At 41.0% G+C, this 17,696-nt stretch overlaps 1 protein-coding gene across 1 annotated transcript; it reads right to left on the reverse strand.

The window, feature by feature from the left end:
• Positions 1-1,917: 1,917 nt before the first annotated feature.
• Positions 1,918-17,602, reverse strand: LYVE1 (lymphatic vessel endothelial hyaluronan receptor 1). Its single transcript, XM_044681042.1, has 6 exons — positions 17,509-17,602; positions 12,458-12,629; positions 12,213-12,352; positions 5,350-5,649; positions 2,905-2,983; positions 1,918-2,396 (listed from the first exon to the last, which is right to left on the reverse strand). Exons 1-6 carry the CDS (start codon positions 17,600-17,602, stop codon positions 2,201-2,203), a joined length of 981 nt encoding a protein of 326 aa, XP_044536977.1. The 3' UTR covers positions 1,918-2,200.
• Positions 17,603-17,696: the final 94 nt, after the last annotated feature.

The raw sequence follows: 17,696 nt of genomic DNA on the forward strand, positions 1-17,696 counted from the left end.
ACAACTCTAAGAGATAGGTAGATAAGTATAATTATTCCTATTTTAGAGATGAAGAAACTGGGACCCCCAGATTGCAAGTGACTTGCCCAGGGTCATTAAGTAGAAACTAAGGAGCTCACTTTTCCCTTTTGGTACATTTCCATAATATCGTTAGTCTTCCTCTCCTGCCTCATGGTGGCATGATGGGAGCGGAGTGAAAGTTCCATCAGGTCCTACAGAACTGGTTGGGCTTTGGATTTGGAGGCCATTTCATTTCATGAGCCCCATGGACTAAGGCATGGAGGATGGGGCTGGGACCTGTTGATGGAGGGAGTAAAGGCACCTCAGAAGTGTTTCAGGAAGCACAGGAGTTGGCACGGGGGGAAATTGCTAAGTGCAGCAATAACTTTCTGGGTCCAGTCATTTTCTTCTGGATGATAGATTTCCTGTACACTCAGAAAGCTCTGGTTGTTTAGTCTGTCTCCTCTTACCACTGCAATGGGACAATACTTTCCCAAAATAAAATAATGGCAAAGGGAAAGAGTACATGTTGAAAAAGGATCATAATTGAAGTTCTCCAGGGAAGAATGTTTTGTTTTGTCCCCTTGTAACCTCCTGTTTAATTTAGAGCTTGGAGTCAAGAGATTAAGAGTTTAAATCCTGAATCAGGCATTTACTAGATATATGATCCTGAACAAAACTTCTCATTTCTTTGTATCTCGATTTCAATAATTAGAAAATGGATGTGTGTGAAAATAAATACATCAGCTATGTTTATAGAATTGCTGCAAGAGAACAACAATGTTTGCCTATAGTCTGAGGTACTAGGGAGGCTGAGATTGGGGATGCCCTGGACTGGACTACTAATAGGGGGAAGCAATATGGTGAGAACCTAGAGGAACTGGGAACTACCAGGCTGTTTAAGGAGACTGTTTAACCAGTTCAGGTTTTTAAAAGCAGGTCAACGTTTTTGTAATCTTGGTTCACTATGGCAGTGAGTTTTATCTAAAAAATTTTAAAGTGGAGGAACAGGTAGGTGGCTCAGTGGATAGAGTGTCAGGCCTAGAGAAATTTGACCCCAGACACTTCTTAGCCATATGACTCTGGACAAGTCACTTAATCCCCATTGCCTAGCTCTTATCACTTTTCTGCCTTGGAACCAATGCAGTACTGATTCTAAGATGGAAGGTAAGGGTTTAAAAAAAAAAAAAGAAATGAGATTTATTCTAGTTGGCTTGCCTGTGTGGCACAGTGGAAGGAATGCCAGTTAGAGGACCATGGGATCTGGGTTCAGGACCTAGTTCTTCAACAAGTAAAATTGTGGGCAAGTTCCTTTTACTCTCTGAGTCTTTGTTTCCCTATCTATAAATGAGGGAGAAGTTGGATTAGATCAGGGGTTCTTATATTTCCAGGGGGTCTGTGAATTTGGATGAGAAAAACTACTTTATTTTAATATAATTGTTTTTCTTTGGAATTGCATATATTTCATTTTACACAATGTATTTAAAAACATTATTCTGCAAAGGGGCCATAGACTTCATTAGACTGCTAAAGGAATCTAGGACATAAAACTGGGGCTGAAGGGCTCTAAGATTCCTCCCAGCTCAAATAGTCTAGGAGATGAGATTTTGCTAGTATCTGGGTTCCTTTCTTTCTTTTTCTTCCAGTATAGTTTAGCTCTACCTCACATGAAGCTCCACTGGCTTCCCCAGCTACATGTTGCCTCTGCCCCATGTCATTTCTCTGCCTAATGTGTCTCAGCTCAGACAGCCAGTCCAGAGTTGTGGGAAGCTTTGTTCTTTGATGTGGGATGACAGGGATGACAGCCCTGGCTAGGTTCACAGCTGGCCTCACCCCAGCCCACTAAAAGGCTTCCTGGCAAAAATATACAAGGAATATTTCTACGCTGTTGGGAACCAGACAGATCCACTTCTCTCACCTGGATTTTATTAGGAAATAGAGACTTTGGATCTAGGCTGTGGTCACTATGGAGACTTTGGGTGATAGGACCCAGGGCCCAGGCATAGGAAAATGGCAATAAGGAATAGGTAGGTCATCTGGATGAGTCCTCTGGTTAGGGAATGATTGTGGGCTTTCCTGCTTGATCTCTTGGGCTTGGCAGTTTCTTCTAGTGGAGAATACAGGGGCCTTTTGAGGCAAGAAGGTGTCCACAGCCTTTGGTCCCTGGTACAGAGGTGTGTCCTCTGCCATCCTAACCCACCTAAACCTCAGCTTCCATGTATTTGACTGTCATTTTGGGTGTCATCTTGGGTGTCATCTTGGTCTCTTCTGCTTTTTTCTCACTTTTCTTTGGTTCTTCCTTAGGAGTTTTATCCCCTGCCTTTGTTGCTTTTGCCCCTTTGGCTTCAGTGATTTCTTTCTGATTCTTGTTCGTAAATGGGAAGGAGCTCATGTACCTTGAGATATAAATCAAAATGAAAAATGAAAAACTTCTATATAATAGATATCATAATAATTATTTCTGCATTAAATCTAGACTCCTTACCTTGGCATGGCAGCCTTATTATCTACTTTCCTTCTCTACTTCCCCACCAAAATAACTACCTCTGTGGAAATCTTATCATATCTTCATGACCCAGTTCAAATGTCACCTCTGTAAAGTATCCCCTGATTTTCCAAGCCAGAAGTAACGTCTCTCCTAATGCCTTATTGGTATTGTATTCTGTTTTGTGTGGTAGTCGTTTGTGTACTTGCCCTATCTTCCCATGAGACCCTGGGAATAAGTTTGTTTTAGCCAGGGATCAGGCTATTTTTCTATTTAATTCCCTGAAGTCTTTAGTTTAGACTCTTTCATGCAGTAGGCACTCAACAAATATCTGTTGACTTGAACAACCTCTCGGATTACACACAGAGGAGACAAAATTTTAGATATCACCAAGTTGATTGAACAGGATAAAGACCTACCTTTTGACATAGCAGACAGCCAGTACAACGGCAGCAATGAAGAAAATCAGGGCAAGAACCAAGAGTGTGGTGGGTACTCCTGGAGAAAAACAAAGAGATTATGTTCTTCTAATTTCAAGCCTTTGGTCATACATCAATAAGAGATAAGGTTAGGTCTTTGGCCAGTCTTCCCTGGTTACAAAGAGGGACTGATTCAGAACTTTACAACACAAGAAAATCTAACTGAGGGCAACCAGATTGTATCTGAAGTGAGAGAGGGGGTAGTTCTGCTATATATGTTGTGTCCTAGATGAAATCTGTCTAGACTATTGTATTTAGTTCTGAGCACTGCATTTTAAGAAGGTCTTACAAACCAAAGAGTGCCAATATGTCTGGAAACTGTTATTTAAAGATAAGTTGAGGGTATGATAAAAGATATGTAAAAGACCAAAGTAACACACTGGATCTCAAGAAGAAGATATATTTTTGTGAACAAATCTAGGAAATAGAAGGGAGAAATATGGTGAGAAACAGCAGTCGAGTAAAAATGAAGAGAGGAAGAAAGAGAAAGATTATCATGATCAGATATACTAAAGACCACCTAGACAGAAAGAAGAAATAGAGACATTCAAGAGATGAGTCTGGCTCAAAATCATAGTATAACTATTACAGCAGGTTTTTATGATGAGGGCATCTTTAGGATTTCTCTCTTTGACCAAAAAAGGACAGCTAATAGTTCCTTTACTTGTCTTTGTGATAATTTAATTTTTCAAAAGATGGAATAAGCAATGAAGGGAATTTCCATACTGACTCTGATTCTTATCAATAAGCTAGAACTGATTGCTAAGGTGGAAATCATGGAAACTTTGGGAGAAAATGATCATTCTATCCTCTAATTTTTGATAACTAGGACTGAGATGAGGCCTAGGTGGGCTTTTCTCTTGATATGGGGAGGGCAGTTTTCAAAGGGTTTGAAGAAATAATAGGCAGGAGCCTATGGCCTAAAATTTTACCCAGAGAAACAACTCAGAAAAGATGGGAAACTCTCAAGAATGCAATTTTTTAGTAAAAAAAAAAGAAGATAATTTTCACAAGGAGAAAAAGGATTGGTTTAAAGAATAACTTGTGTATGTTCTTCTCTAGAGAAAGAACCGATAAATAGAAACAAACAAGATGTGTGCATTTTTTTGTTTTGTTTGTGATTTGGTTAAATGATGCCTGCTCTAGTGCAGGGAGAGAAGGAAGGAAAAGAGGTACATATCTGGGAACTTTAATATAACAAACAAATAAATACATGAAAAAAATTTTTAAAGAAAGAAATGGGGCTGTTTATACAGGATAAAAGAAGACTGGGAGGCAATATGATAACTATTTTCATGTATCTGGAGAGCTCTGCTTGTCCCAAGAGGGATGAACTAAGAACAAGGGGTAAAAACATTAAAAGTTGCAAAGAGTTGGATTTAGATTTGAAGAAAGAACTTCTTACCAATTAGTACTATCCCAAACTGTAATGGGACAGAGGATCTCCCTTCATTGGAGGTCTTCAAGCAAAGTCTTGACTATTACTTCTTGGTGATATTGTAGTGTGGTCTCGTTCATGTATGGATTAAATTAGAAGATTGCCAATATGTTTCTTCCAACTCTGATTTTTTTTCATAGTATGAAATCAGAATGTTTAGCCTATGTATGAAAAGACTTGGGTAGTGGTGGAGGGGTGTTGATGGGGGATACTGGATTTTAGATTGAGAGTTGGAAGTGAATTTAGAGGTCAGTCTTCTCATTTGACAGATGAGGAAACTGAGGACTGGGAAGGTAAAGTAGCTTGTGTGCCTAAATCCTATCTGTCTCCCAGGTAGTGTCAGAGGTGAGATTTGAACCCCAGTTCCCCTGACTCTAAATTTAGTTCTCTTTAACTTGGTCCCTTGCGATTGGAAGCTGACTTTGAATATCAGAAGGATTGTTGTAGGAAAAGAGATTTGATTTTTTCTCTTTGGACTCAGAGGAAAGACATAAGACCTCACTTTCTGCCCTTAACTCATTCTGCCTGTACTTTGCAGGTGGACAGCTTTCTGTATCTGGTTGATACCATGGTTTTAAATGTGTACACTCATGCAGAGACAGACACACCACATACATTGCCTTGTGGAGTAATTAATAGAGTGCTGGGACTGGAGAAAGGAAAACTCTGAATTTAAACTCATTCTCAGGCATTTACTAGCTATCTGAGTCAGGGCAAGACAATTCATGTCCATTTGCCTCAGTTTCCTCATCTGTAAAATGGAGATAATAACAGCTAATCTGTTATAAAAATACATTTAGTAAATACTACATAGTATAAATAAACAGATAATCTACTTTGCAGAGGATGAGAAAATTATTTATAAAGTGTTTACTTAACCCAGGGCCCAGTTCATAGTAGGAACTATACAAAGGTTTATTGCTTTCACTCCCTCCCAACCTTCTTACCTCCAAATGTAACTCCGTCATTCTTAAATGCAGCTTGACTTTCAAAAGTTGGCTCAACGTCCTCTGGCATGGTACTTGTTTCCACAGTGCTTGTTTCCAAAAATAGTTCTGTCACACAAATTAACTTTTTGTTCCATCGTGGCTTTACTGGGTTAGGCGGTGGGGCTGGAGAGGTGGTTGTTGTATCAGCTGTGTCACTGACATTGTGTCCAGTTTCAGTTGTGTCCAGTACAGTTGGTGGGATGGTTATGTCTTCTTCGGTAGTAACAGCATCAGGGAAGCATGAATTAAGCCATATATCTGTGGGGTGAAGCAAAAATGCAGTGAGATCTTCCAAAGTGGACCTTAGAGAGAAATTAATCAGGGTCCATCATCAGCATAAGGCTGCTGAAGTGAGAGGGGCCAGATACTCCCCTGAGAGATGGTGGTGGGGAATGGAGAAGACTCTGGGATCCTGGCACCCACCCATGGGAAGTTACTACCTGGGAGGCTTCTTTGAGCAAGGCAGGGCAGGATTAAGGAGGAACTCAGATTGGAAGAACTGACTGCTTTCAGTGCCCACTGAACTGAGCACTCTGAGGCAAAGTCCAGTGGGTCCTGTCCTAGTTTTGGCTCTGGGAGTGAGGGTGTCACGATAGGGGCCAGCTTAATGGAAGGTTGTGACAGAATTCACTTCCTGCCTCCACCTTCAGCATCTGCTTTAGAGAGCAGAGACAGTAGGCTCCTCTGGTGCCAGGATAGAACAATAGCCATGGAAGCCTAGATAGCATTTGACAATCACAAAGCTCTTTATCTCCATTATCTTGTTTGCAGCTGCCCTGGGATGATAAGCCTTGCAGTCTTCATTTAGTTGTGACCAACTCTCTGGGAGGAAAAGTACTTTGCCCAAGGTTATACTTCTAATAAATGACTGAGCCTGGACCAGAACTGAGTCTGGCTCTCTTAATTCTACTATTGCTTCCTTTCAAAGGCTGGGTTATCTACATTTTGGCTCTTTCTTCATAATGTTCCCACTGGGTCTGTGTGCTGTCTGATCTCCCTTATTCAACCCATCAATGTGGTTCTGGGAAAGGTCAGCAGGTTTGGATTCAGAGGACCTGAGTGCAATTCCTGGCTTTGTTACTATCTATGTGACTTTGAGTAAAGTACCAAACATGTCTGGGAGAACATTTCTGGGACTCAGTTTCCTTATCTGTAAAATGAAGGAGTTGGTTTACATAACCTGTAAGGTTCCTCCCTGCTTTTAATCTATGATCCTATGATTTAAGAATGAGCATATCTGATGGTGAAACTGTGAAGAAGTAACAGAAGAAGCAGACTGGGATGAAGGGAACAAAGGAAAATCTAGAAATGATGACTTTTAAAGTGGCTCAGGGGACAGAGAGAGCCAGCTCTGGAGTTGGGAGGACCTGGGTTCAAATCTGGGTTCAGACATTTCTTAGCTGCATAACCCCAGGAAAGTCACTTAACCCTAATTGGCTGCCTATTATCACTCTTTTCCCTTAGAACCAATTAGTATAGATTATTATTATAGATTATTATAGATTAGTATAGATTCTAAGATGGAAGGTAAGGGTTTTTTTGGGGGGGAAAGTGATGACTTTTGAGGGAGTGAAAATTCCATGGCCTCTTAAGCATCCAGGATCCCAGAATTTAGGGATACAAACTGGAAGGTTTATAGGGAACACCTAAGAAAATTAAGCTTATTAATAATGTAATAAATATCATCAATATTTATTAATACTATTATTAATGAATAAAATAAGCAAATTAAGGTCTGTGGGAGGTTCAATGCATGGTGACTTGGTAGTCAGTGATTCAGCTGGGTTATGAACCTACATCCTCTGAGTCCAAATGAAGAGTGTTTTCCATTCTAATCAAGCAAAGGCAAGATGGCCTTGCTAGACCTATTGTCAGTTGGATTCTTGTTTTGGTTTACTTTGGACTAATGGTCACTGAGGTCACAATCACAGAAGCTAAAAGTTGTAAAGGGATCTCAGAGACCATCCAGTTCTATCCATGCCCCACCAAGATTCTTCTACAATAGTTCTATCATATAATCATTAAACCTCTAATAAAAGCTCCTACTTCCTGGGGCAGTCCATTTAATTTTTGGACCCTTTAATTGCTAGGAAGTTTTCTTTACATTGAGTCTAAACCTGCCTCTGCATTCTTCACTCAAGAGAAAAAGTCATAACCTCTCAGAAAATGCCAGTTTCCTCTACAAAATGAAGGTGAGAATACATGTCCTCCTTCCCTTCCTTATGCATACACACACACACATACACACACACATATACACATACACATATATTTGTATACATATAGGTATGAACTGTTGATCAGTTCATATACAACTCTTCATGATCCCATTTGGGCTTCTCTTTGCAAAGATTTTGGAGTGGTTTGCCATTTCCTTTTCCAGCTCATTTTACAGATGAGGAAACTGAGGCAAAATGGGTTAAGTGACTTGTCCAGGGTCATATAGCTATTAAGTGTATGAAGCTGGATTTGAACTCATGAAGATGTCTTCCTTATTCCAAGCCCAGTAGATATATTGCCCCACCTAGCTACCCAACATATATAAGTGTATATATATTACATATATATATATATGTATACACACAGCTCTCTCTCTCTCTACACACACACACACACACACACACATGAAAGTAGAAATGTCATTTTTTACCCCATCCAAATCATGGACCTCCTGAAATCTATCCACAAATGCCTCTGTGGACACCCCATGAAGAACTCTTGGTCTGCTCTTGTAAAGCAAGTGTCTGGCCCATAGTAAGCTTTATATAAATGTGAGCTATTGTGATAATGATGATCCCAATATTGATTGCCAAATTATTTTTATGATTATGATAATGCTTATGATTACTTATAGGTAAAATAGTCAAAGTCAATATTTCCTTTCCCATTCCAGATTCCTGGGGGCATTCCTTCTCCCACAGTGACATCTTTCCTCCAAGACTTTATCCTAATCTTGCTTCCTCTTCTGTTTAGGCTCGATGCCACCCACAGAAGGGCTGTTCTTCCCTGTCTCCCTCCTTCCAGTTAGTTGTCACAGCTGTTCAAATGACCATATTTTAAAAAAAAATAATGGAAGGAAATGACTAATTCAGAAGATCTGTGTTAGAGCCACTGGTGTTTCCCCAGATGACACAGTTTTCATTCATAAAAATATAATCGGGCAGTTCTGGAAATTAGGGTTTGGTCCTTTCCCCTGGTATTCCTCTAAACCTTAACATAATGGTAAAGTATGGTTTGGAGACGGCTACACAGACCATTTGGCTAGTGGCATTGCAGATGCAAGAAAGATCAGAGATTTAGAGGGAGGGACGTTGGAGGCCATCCAACTCAGCAAGCATTTATTAAAAACCTTCATTATGAGCCAGACACTGTGATAATTGCTGAGGACTAAAAAAGACAAAAACACAGACCGTTCCTTAAGGAGCTGACATTCGAACGGGGGAGCTAATGTAGAAACATTATGACCCTACAAAATCAATGTAGATGGAAGGTAAACTCAGAGGGAAGAACCTGGCACTGGAGAGGGGACTTGGTGTTGGGGCAGGTAATGGTGAGGTAGGGAAGAGATCAGGAAAGACCTCCTACAGAAGATGGAATTTGAGCTGTCTTATAATTAGGAAGCCAGAAGGAAGAAGCAAGGAAAGCTTTGGGCTAAATGGATGGATTAGGACGGACAAGGATGTATTCCTGGAAGGCAGCAGGACAAAGGGGAAAGAATCCTAGACCTAGAATCAGGAGTCCTGAGTTTGAATCCCATTTCTGCCATGGGTTACCTGTGTGACCCAGGGCAAGTCACTTAACCAAACTGAGTGTCAGTTCATTCTCTAAAATAAGGAAAGCTAGGGGGTATGTGTAAATGGAATTAGCTCACCCTCATTCATTCTTTAGACTTTAGCCACCAGGAATAATGTCACCGCACCCAACTTAGAATTAAGTGGGGAGGGGGAGGTCTGTGGCCCACATGTGATAGTAAGTGATAAATCAAAAACAAGGGACTGCCCCTTGGGCAGTCCAAAACAGAGTTGAGGCTGTCATTTGTCCACATAAAACTGGGGTGGACGCAGGAAGTAATGAAAGCTGCTCTCTTAAATATGATGGTAACTTCCTGTGCAGGGCTTTTGGCCTTTTGGACTTGGCGTTGGAGGAGCTGCGGTGAGACCTCAGATTGCTTCCCCTTGAATTGTCACGTAGATAAGTTAGGCTGACTCTCTTTCCTTTTCCTTGGTGTTTCTTCTTAGAGGAGGCCTCGTGCCTGGAAGCCTTGTTTAATAACCTCTGTGCCCCCCTTTGTTGGGGCCCCTGAAGTCTTCCCTGGTTCTGCACCAGGCCAGAGTTACTCTCTCTCTCTCTCTCTCTCTCTCTCTCTCTCTCTCTCTCTCTCTCTCTCTCTCTCTCTTCCTACCTTCACTCTTCCCAAATTGTAAATAAACCACCATAAAAAGTTATCCTGACTTGGGTCTCTTATTAGGAGTTGATATTTATTCAATTCCTTGGCAACCGCACTAAAACTCTTAAATATCCAATCCACTCATAATCTGCTTCCCCTTTTATGGGTAGCTGGGTGGCTCAGTGGATTGAGAGTTAGTCCTAGAGATGGGAGGTCCTGGGCTCAAATCTGGCCTCTGACACTTCCCAGCTGTGTGACCCTGGGCAAGTCACTTAACCCCCATTGCCTAGCCCTGGCCACTCTTCTGCCTTAGAACCAATACCCAGTATTGATTCTAAGACAGAAGGTAAGGGTTTATAATAATAATAATAAAAAAATAAGGAAGGCTAGATTAGACAACAACAGCAACAATAATAATAGCTAGCATTTATAGAACAGTTTAAGGTTTACAAAGCACTTTATGGGTATTATCTCATTTGATCCTTTACGACAACCCTGAAAGTTGGTGCTATTATTTTCCCCAATTCACAGATGACTAAATTGAGAAAGCAGTTAAATGACTTGCCCAACAATAATAAGTCAAAAAAATTTATTAAACACCTACTATAGGACAGGTATTCACATAATAAATTCCTGAAGTCAAATTTGAATTCAGGTCTTGCTCTTTTACTGTATGTTTTTGTGTAACTGACTTGTGGATGGAAGGGAATCAAGTTTTGGCTAGATAGCTTGAAGCACTTCTTCCCTGGTAAGGGATATGGGTCAGGAAAGCGGTTTAAAACTAGGAATTATTCCTTTTAGAATAGCAATTTTGGGGGGAGGGCAGATAGACACAACCCTAGTTTTGTACTCCATCTCTGAGGAGAGAAGAGAAGCTGGTCTCATGGCTCCAACCTCTTGCTTCCCTCCTGGAAAGAATCAAAGTTTCCCTTGGAAAAGGGTGAAAAGAGGAGCCTCTGGAGATCTCTATTCTTGACTTCCTTGGAACTGCATCTAGACAGATCCACAGAGGTCCACATAACCCACGTGGGCAACAAGCGTGCCCACCTTACTGTTCAGGTAGTACTGTCAGACTCCAGTAGTACTCTCAGAATTCAGAAACCAAAAGGTATTGTTGCAATAGGCAATATGTCTGGGCAAGTTACTTAGCTTTTGTTTGCCTCAGCTTCCTCATCTGTAAAATGAGAATAATAACAACAGTTCCCAAGGTTGCTGGGATAATAAAATGAGATAATATTTGTAACGTGTCTTGCAGAACTTAAAACACTATCATCATGCCTGCCTTGTCTACATATCACATTCTTCCATGAAGAATGTAAGGTTACTGAGAGTAGGGATTGCTTTTATTTTTGACCTTTGCATCCTAAATACTTTGCAAATAATAAATATTTTATAAATCTTGGTCATTCCCATTTTAAGGATGAGGAAACTGGTCACACAGCTCTTTGATGTCAGAGCTACAATTTAGACTCAACCCCTTTAACTCCTTCAGTTCAATTGTTTCGATCACTCTGACTCTCTGTATCCCCATTGAGGGTTTTCCTGGCAAAGATATTGGAGTGGTTTGCCACTTTCTTTTCTAGCTTATTTTACAGATGAGGAAACTGAGGCAAACAGGATTAAGTGACTTGCCCAAGGTCACACAGATAGTAAGTGTCCAAGGTCAGATCTGAACTCAGGAAGATGAGTCTTCCTGAGTCCAGGTCCAGTGTTCTGTAGACTCCCTAGATGACATCTAAGATCCTTTCCATTCTAAATTTACACTCTTACGTTCCTTCTGTTTAATGCAAGTGTTTTTAATGGTCCTGGCCTCAGTTTTTCTTTCAGTCATCTCTATGTGTATAGTTCTACCTATCTTCTAAAGCTTAAAAAAAGGTTAGTTTCTCTAGGAAGTCTTTTCTGATGTTTAGAGCTCAGAAGGACCTTTTCCCTCCTTAACTGGTAATAATTGCTTGCATCTTTCTAATTAGTCCTGGAGTAAAAAGGTTCTGAATGTGGAATCTACCTCTGATCACCTGTGTGACTTTGGGCAAGTCACTTATCCTCTATCAGTTTCCTCATCTGTAAAACAAGATGATTGGACCAGTTAACTTGTAAAATCCCTTTTAACTCCAAATCTCCATTCCTGGAACTGAACACACTTCTATTTTCCCATATTTTATTGAGATTCACATCCATCCCTTAACCCACCCCTTCTTTAGGAGTAGAGATTCTGGCTTGTATCATCCCCAGGGTCAAAGACAAGGCTCTTTGCCTAGCCAGTAGTCTATAAATGTGTGTTGAATTACTTTAAACCTGGAAAAGGCTTTAGGATTTGAACCCAGTTTCCCTGAGTTGCTAAGATGAATTTTTTTTTTTTGAGGCAAGTTGGGAAGGCAGAACCACCACAATGCCAAGCAGAGAGAAGGCTGGCCACCCAGAGCATCTCACTGACCTGAAGAGTTGTAACAGTACGCATACTGCTTCTTGTAGAGGGGCACTTTCCATTCTAGAACACCTATTTTGTTTTGACCGCACTTTGGATTGGGGAGAATGCGGGAGATGACCACGTACTTGTCAGAGACCCACCCGAAACTGCAAAGAAAAGAAGAATCCATTAGCTGCCTGGGCATTCGACCCAGCAAAAGAGAAGCATGATTTCCAAGTGCCATGGAAAGGAAGCATCCCGCTAAGTCGTACCTGCATGTCTCAAATCCAAAGTCCCTGGCAATGGTCACTTGAGTTTTACTGGCCAACTGGAGACCCAACACGCTGCAGGCATCACTGGCATCAGTAAAATTAAGTTCTGCTCCTTTCCCTTTGCCAATGAGGGTGATTCCCATGATCCTACATTGTTCAGTGATAAGGAGATCTGAAATGTGAGTAGAGAATAGATCATCTCAGTAGGGAATAGATCATCTTTTGGAGTCCAGCAAAATCATTGCAATAATCACTTTATTATGTAAAAACTATGATTATTATTATGGAAAAATAAAAACAGAAGAGTCTAATGTGCTACATGCTGGGAGGGGATAGAAGGACAAAAATGTGATGGTTCCTACACTCGTGGAGCTTACATTCTATATAGAGGAGAAATAATTAGCACAGAGTTAAGGAAATACAAAATTTCTTTTTTGGGAAAGGAGGATTAGATCTGGGATTTCATCCATGTAGGGGGCTCCCAGTAAGATACTCCCTCTCTCCATGTTTTATTGGTACTTTTTCTACAATTTGTAGTTGTAGATCAGGGTGGGTCTTAACATTTTTTTAAAATATCATGGACTAAAGGTACCTAGGTGGCTCGATGGATGGGGTCAAATCTGAAAGGTAAGGGTTTAAAAAAAAAACCAAAACAACCCTTACCTTCTGTCTTGGAATTAATACTGTGTATTGGTTCCAAATCAATGGGGAGTTAAGTGACCTGCCCAGGGTCACACAGCTAGGAAGTGCTTGACGCCAGATTTGAACCAAAGAATTCCCATCTCTAGGTCTTGCTCTCAATCCACTGAGCCACCCAGCTGCTATCTCCCCTCCCCCTTTTTTTTAATGTCATGAAGCTATTTGGCAGTCTGGTGAAGCCTCTTCAGAAGATTCCTCAAATTAAATAAAGTAGCTTTTTTAAAAAAAATCACAATTGAGAGAAATGTTCATTTTATTTTGATGAAAATAAAGTTGGAATTCCTTTCCATTTTAAGTTCACAACCCTTCTGAAATTTATCTGGGGAGCCCATGGATCGCAGTTTAAGAATTCTTGTTAGAGAGCTGTCTGTGGGCACTGGGAGTCTATACACAATAATTTATCTTTGATATGTGTGGGGCAGACAACATAAACAACTGGGGGAATCAGGGAAGTCTGAAAGTCTTTTTATGGGAAGTATGACCCTGGGCAATACACAAAAACCACTCTGTGCCTCAGTTTCCTCCTCTGTATGGGGAGTTTTTGGACTCGATGGTTTTCAAGGCCTGATCCATCTCTCTAAATCTATGTATGATCTCAGTCATCATTTGAGCTGAGCTGTGAAGGATGCTGAAGGTTCCTTCCAAGAGGCAGCTTTGAGGAGAGAAAACATTCTAGGCACACCCTGTGCACCTCTTCATATTAATACTACTGACCAGTTAACCCTTCTCCAGTCCTTCCCTCACACACCAGTGGCCTTAAATGCTCCCCATCATGATTTAGCATTAGAAGGGATCTTTCAGGTCATCTAGTTCTGCCCAATTATTTTATTTATTTTTTTAAAAATTCCTTCCTTCCATCTTAGAATCAATACTGTGTTTTAGTTCTAAGGCAGAAGAGCAGTAAGGGGTAGGCAGTGGGGGTGAAGTGACTTGCCCAAGGTCACACAGCTAGAAAGTATCTGAGGCCATCCAGTTTGAACCTAGGACCTCCCCTCTCTAAGCTTGGCTCTCAGTCCACTGACCCATCCAGCTACTCTCAAGTCCATTTATTTTATTTTATTTTATTTTTTCTTAAACCCTTAACTTCTGTGTATTGGCTTATAGGTAGAAGAGTGGTAAGGGTGGGCAATGGGGGTCAAGTGACTTGCCCAGGGTCACACAGCTGGGAAGTGTCTGAGGCCAGATTTGAACCTAGGACCTCCCGTCTCTAGGCCTGACTCTCAATCCACTGAGCTACCCAGCTGCCCCAGGTCCATTTATTTTAAAGATGAGGCAACTGAGGTTTGTAGTTTCAGTGATGTGAGAACTCCCCTTCACCCTCCACCATTGGCATAGACCATAAACCATAATTCTCTCCCCACCTTAATAGATGGTTTCAGGCTGAAAAAAAATCTGGCCACCACCTTCCCAGAATGTACTGCTCCAAACTTACCGAGGTTGGTCAGGCATTACATAATAATAATAATAATAATAATAATAGCATTTAATTAATAACAATTAATAATAATCGCTAGCATTTATGAAGCACTTTAAAGTTTGCAAAGCATTTTACAAGAGGTCTGAACTAAGAGCAAAAGGTAGAAAGTTCAATCCATAAGAAGTATATGCTAAGAATCAGAGCTGTCCAAATGTGGAATGGGTGGAAGTAGTGAGCTCCTCTTTGATGAATGTCTTCAAGCAGAGCCAATCAGAGATGGAGAACCAACAAGTAAAAAGAAGCATTTGTCAAGAGACTACCATGTATCTATCAGGAATTATACGAAATGCTAGGATACAAAGAAGACAAAATATAACAACAACAAGACAGATCCTGCGCTCAAGGAGCTAAAAGTGTGGAGGGGATTCCCGGTTCTGGTCTAGTTGGACATCTTCTGAGATCACATCTAGCTCTGAGATCTAGGGCTGGTTGAAAGGTGCTTTGAAGGGAATCCCTGATGAAGGTGGAAGGTTGCCCTGGAGGACCGCTAAGGGTCCTTCCCATGCTCAGGTCCTATTATTCAAAATGATTATTTTGTAAAAAGTAGGAGGATAGAGGTGGGTTGGGAGGAGAGAAAGAGGAGCGAGATCAGATCCTCCGGTTGGTTTGCTCCCCGATCACTGGGTAATCTTCATAGGGAGGGCGCAAAGGACCCAATATCTTATTCTGAAGCTACCTACAAAAGGAGAATAATTAAACAAGGAATCCTTTGGGCAATCTCATCTACTTGATGGCTGAAGGGAGAATTTGGATCCTGAGGATTTTCTCTGTGTTTCTACCTGAACAAGGGGAACATGGCAACCCAGTGGCATTGACCTCTTCGTTTCTCCTTGCACAAAAACACTTCATTTGCCAACTCTGGAAATTTTCCCTGGCTGTCCCCTATACCTGGAATCCTCTCCCTCCTCATCTCTGCTTCCTGGCTTGTTTGGCTTCCTTTTAAGTCCCAACTAAAACTGCACCTTCTACAGGAAGCCTCTCCAGATATTCCTTGATGCTAGTGCCCTCCCTCTATTGAATATTTCCAATAATATCTGGTTTCTATCTTGTTTGTACATAACTGTTTCCATGTTCTCTTCCTCATTGGACTGTGAGCTCCTCTTGAGCAGAGACTAGGTTTTTCTCTCCCCACCTCTCCTTTGTAGCCCCAGCTTAGCCCAGTGTCTGACACATACTAGGTAATTGTTGGCTTACCTTGATTGCATGCATTATCTTATTTTATCTTCCCAACAGCCCAGAGAAGTAAGTACTACAGATCTTTCTGTTTCTCTTTTTGCAGAAAATGTATTTAATGCATTTAATGAAATGAAGACCCCAGAGAGTAAGTGACTTGCTTAGGGTCATAGAGCTAGGAAGTTATCAGAAGCAGGTTCCAGACCCAAGTATCTTTCAACTCTAAAGCTATCAAAGCTTCCACTACATCACTCGCTCTTCCACACACTAGAACATGCACGTCCTTTATAAAACCCTCTAGGGAAGCCTCCTCTTCATTCCCCAAACATTTAGGCAATATGCTTTTTAAATATAACCGTTGTTTTCTATCTTTTTAAAGAATATTTTATTTATTTTTTATTATGCTTTTCTCTTTACAACTTTATTTTTATTTTTTTAATTTATGATCTTAGTATCAATTCTTTCTCTTTTTAAAAAATAATCCTTACCTTCTGTCTCAGATTTGATGCTGAGAATTCGTTTCAAGGCAGAAGGAGGGTAAGGACTAGGCAGCTGAGGTTAAGTGACTTGCCCAGGGTTACACAGCTAGCAGGTTTCTGAGGTCAAATTTGAACCCAGGTCCTCCTAACTCCAGGGCCTGCTGCTCTATCCACTGCACTGCCTTAAATGCCCTATGCATTTATTAAGTACCTATTTAAAAATGTTACTATGCTAAACCCTGGGGATATGAAGAAAAGCAAAGACAGTGCCTAGTCTCAAGGAGCTCACGCCTGCAAACAGCTATGTACAAACAAGATATTGGTAGAGTAAACTGGAAGATAATTAACAGAGAAAAGGCAATACCGTTAAGGGGGATCAGGAGAGGCTGCTCATAGCTATTTCTCGAACTAGTCCATTGAACTTAACTCGGTCCAATAAATATTGATTATATATCCATTATATACTATGCTGAGGATACAATTACAAGACAGAACTAATACTTGCCCTCAAGGAGTTTATATTCTACCATTCAGAGGTTCTTAGGCTTAGAGCTAGAAAGGTCCTTGGGGTCATCTAGTCTACCCCACTAATTGTACAGAGAAGGAAATCAAGGGCCAGAAATGATTTGCCCGAGCAGTAAGTGGAAGAGCTGGGATTTGAACCCATTGTGGTTTTAAGCTTCCAGGGAAAACAAAACTGTTTCAAAGTAGAAATTATCTCCTCCCTGTCCTCACCTCCATGTTTTATTTAGAAACTTTTCTGACTTGTCAAAATCCCTCAAAATAAAGCAAAGCCTACCTAAAGGTAAATATGACGAAGCCATAAATCAAAATTCAGAAGACCTGCATTCTAATCCTGCCTCTGACTCTAATGCTTATTAACCTGTGTAACCCAGAGCAAATTTCTCTTGGCCTCCCTGGGCATGTGTATCCCTGTCTGAGCCCTTCTTTCTGATGACATGGCTTCTGAGATAGCTTCCAACTTTAGATCTAGAGGGGTTTAAGAAAAATAGATTCTTCCAAAGATGAATGATTTCCAAAGTTTTGGTGCTCATTGAATCCCCTGATCTGTTGGAGTGAAACTGGGCTGTCCAGGTTGGTGTTTCCAATGGATGTGAACTGGAGTTGCCCAAGGTGCAATGATCCAGTGAGCAGAAGATTCAAAAGTCATCTGTGAATCCCCACTCACCCACTAAAGAGGAGTGAATTGGCTTGGGACCTACCTTCTACTCGGAGCAAGCCTTGAACCATGAACAAGAGCAGGGAAAGGAGCAGGGCCATGGCGGGGCAGCGTTCCATGATGGGGCAGCGTGCCATGGTTGAAAAGCCCCTCACACCAAGAAAGACTGGTCAACCTTCTGTCTGGCTGCTCTCCTCTTGGAGAACTCGATACACTGGAGATCCCTGGCAC

The sequence above is a fragment of the Gracilinanus agilis genome, chromosome 6 (assembly GCF_016433145.1).
Source record: "Gracilinanus agilis isolate LMUSP501 chromosome 6, AgileGrace, whole genome shotgun sequence".
Taxonomy (NCBI): Eukaryota; Metazoa; Chordata; class Mammalia; order Didelphimorphia; family Didelphidae; genus Gracilinanus; species Gracilinanus agilis.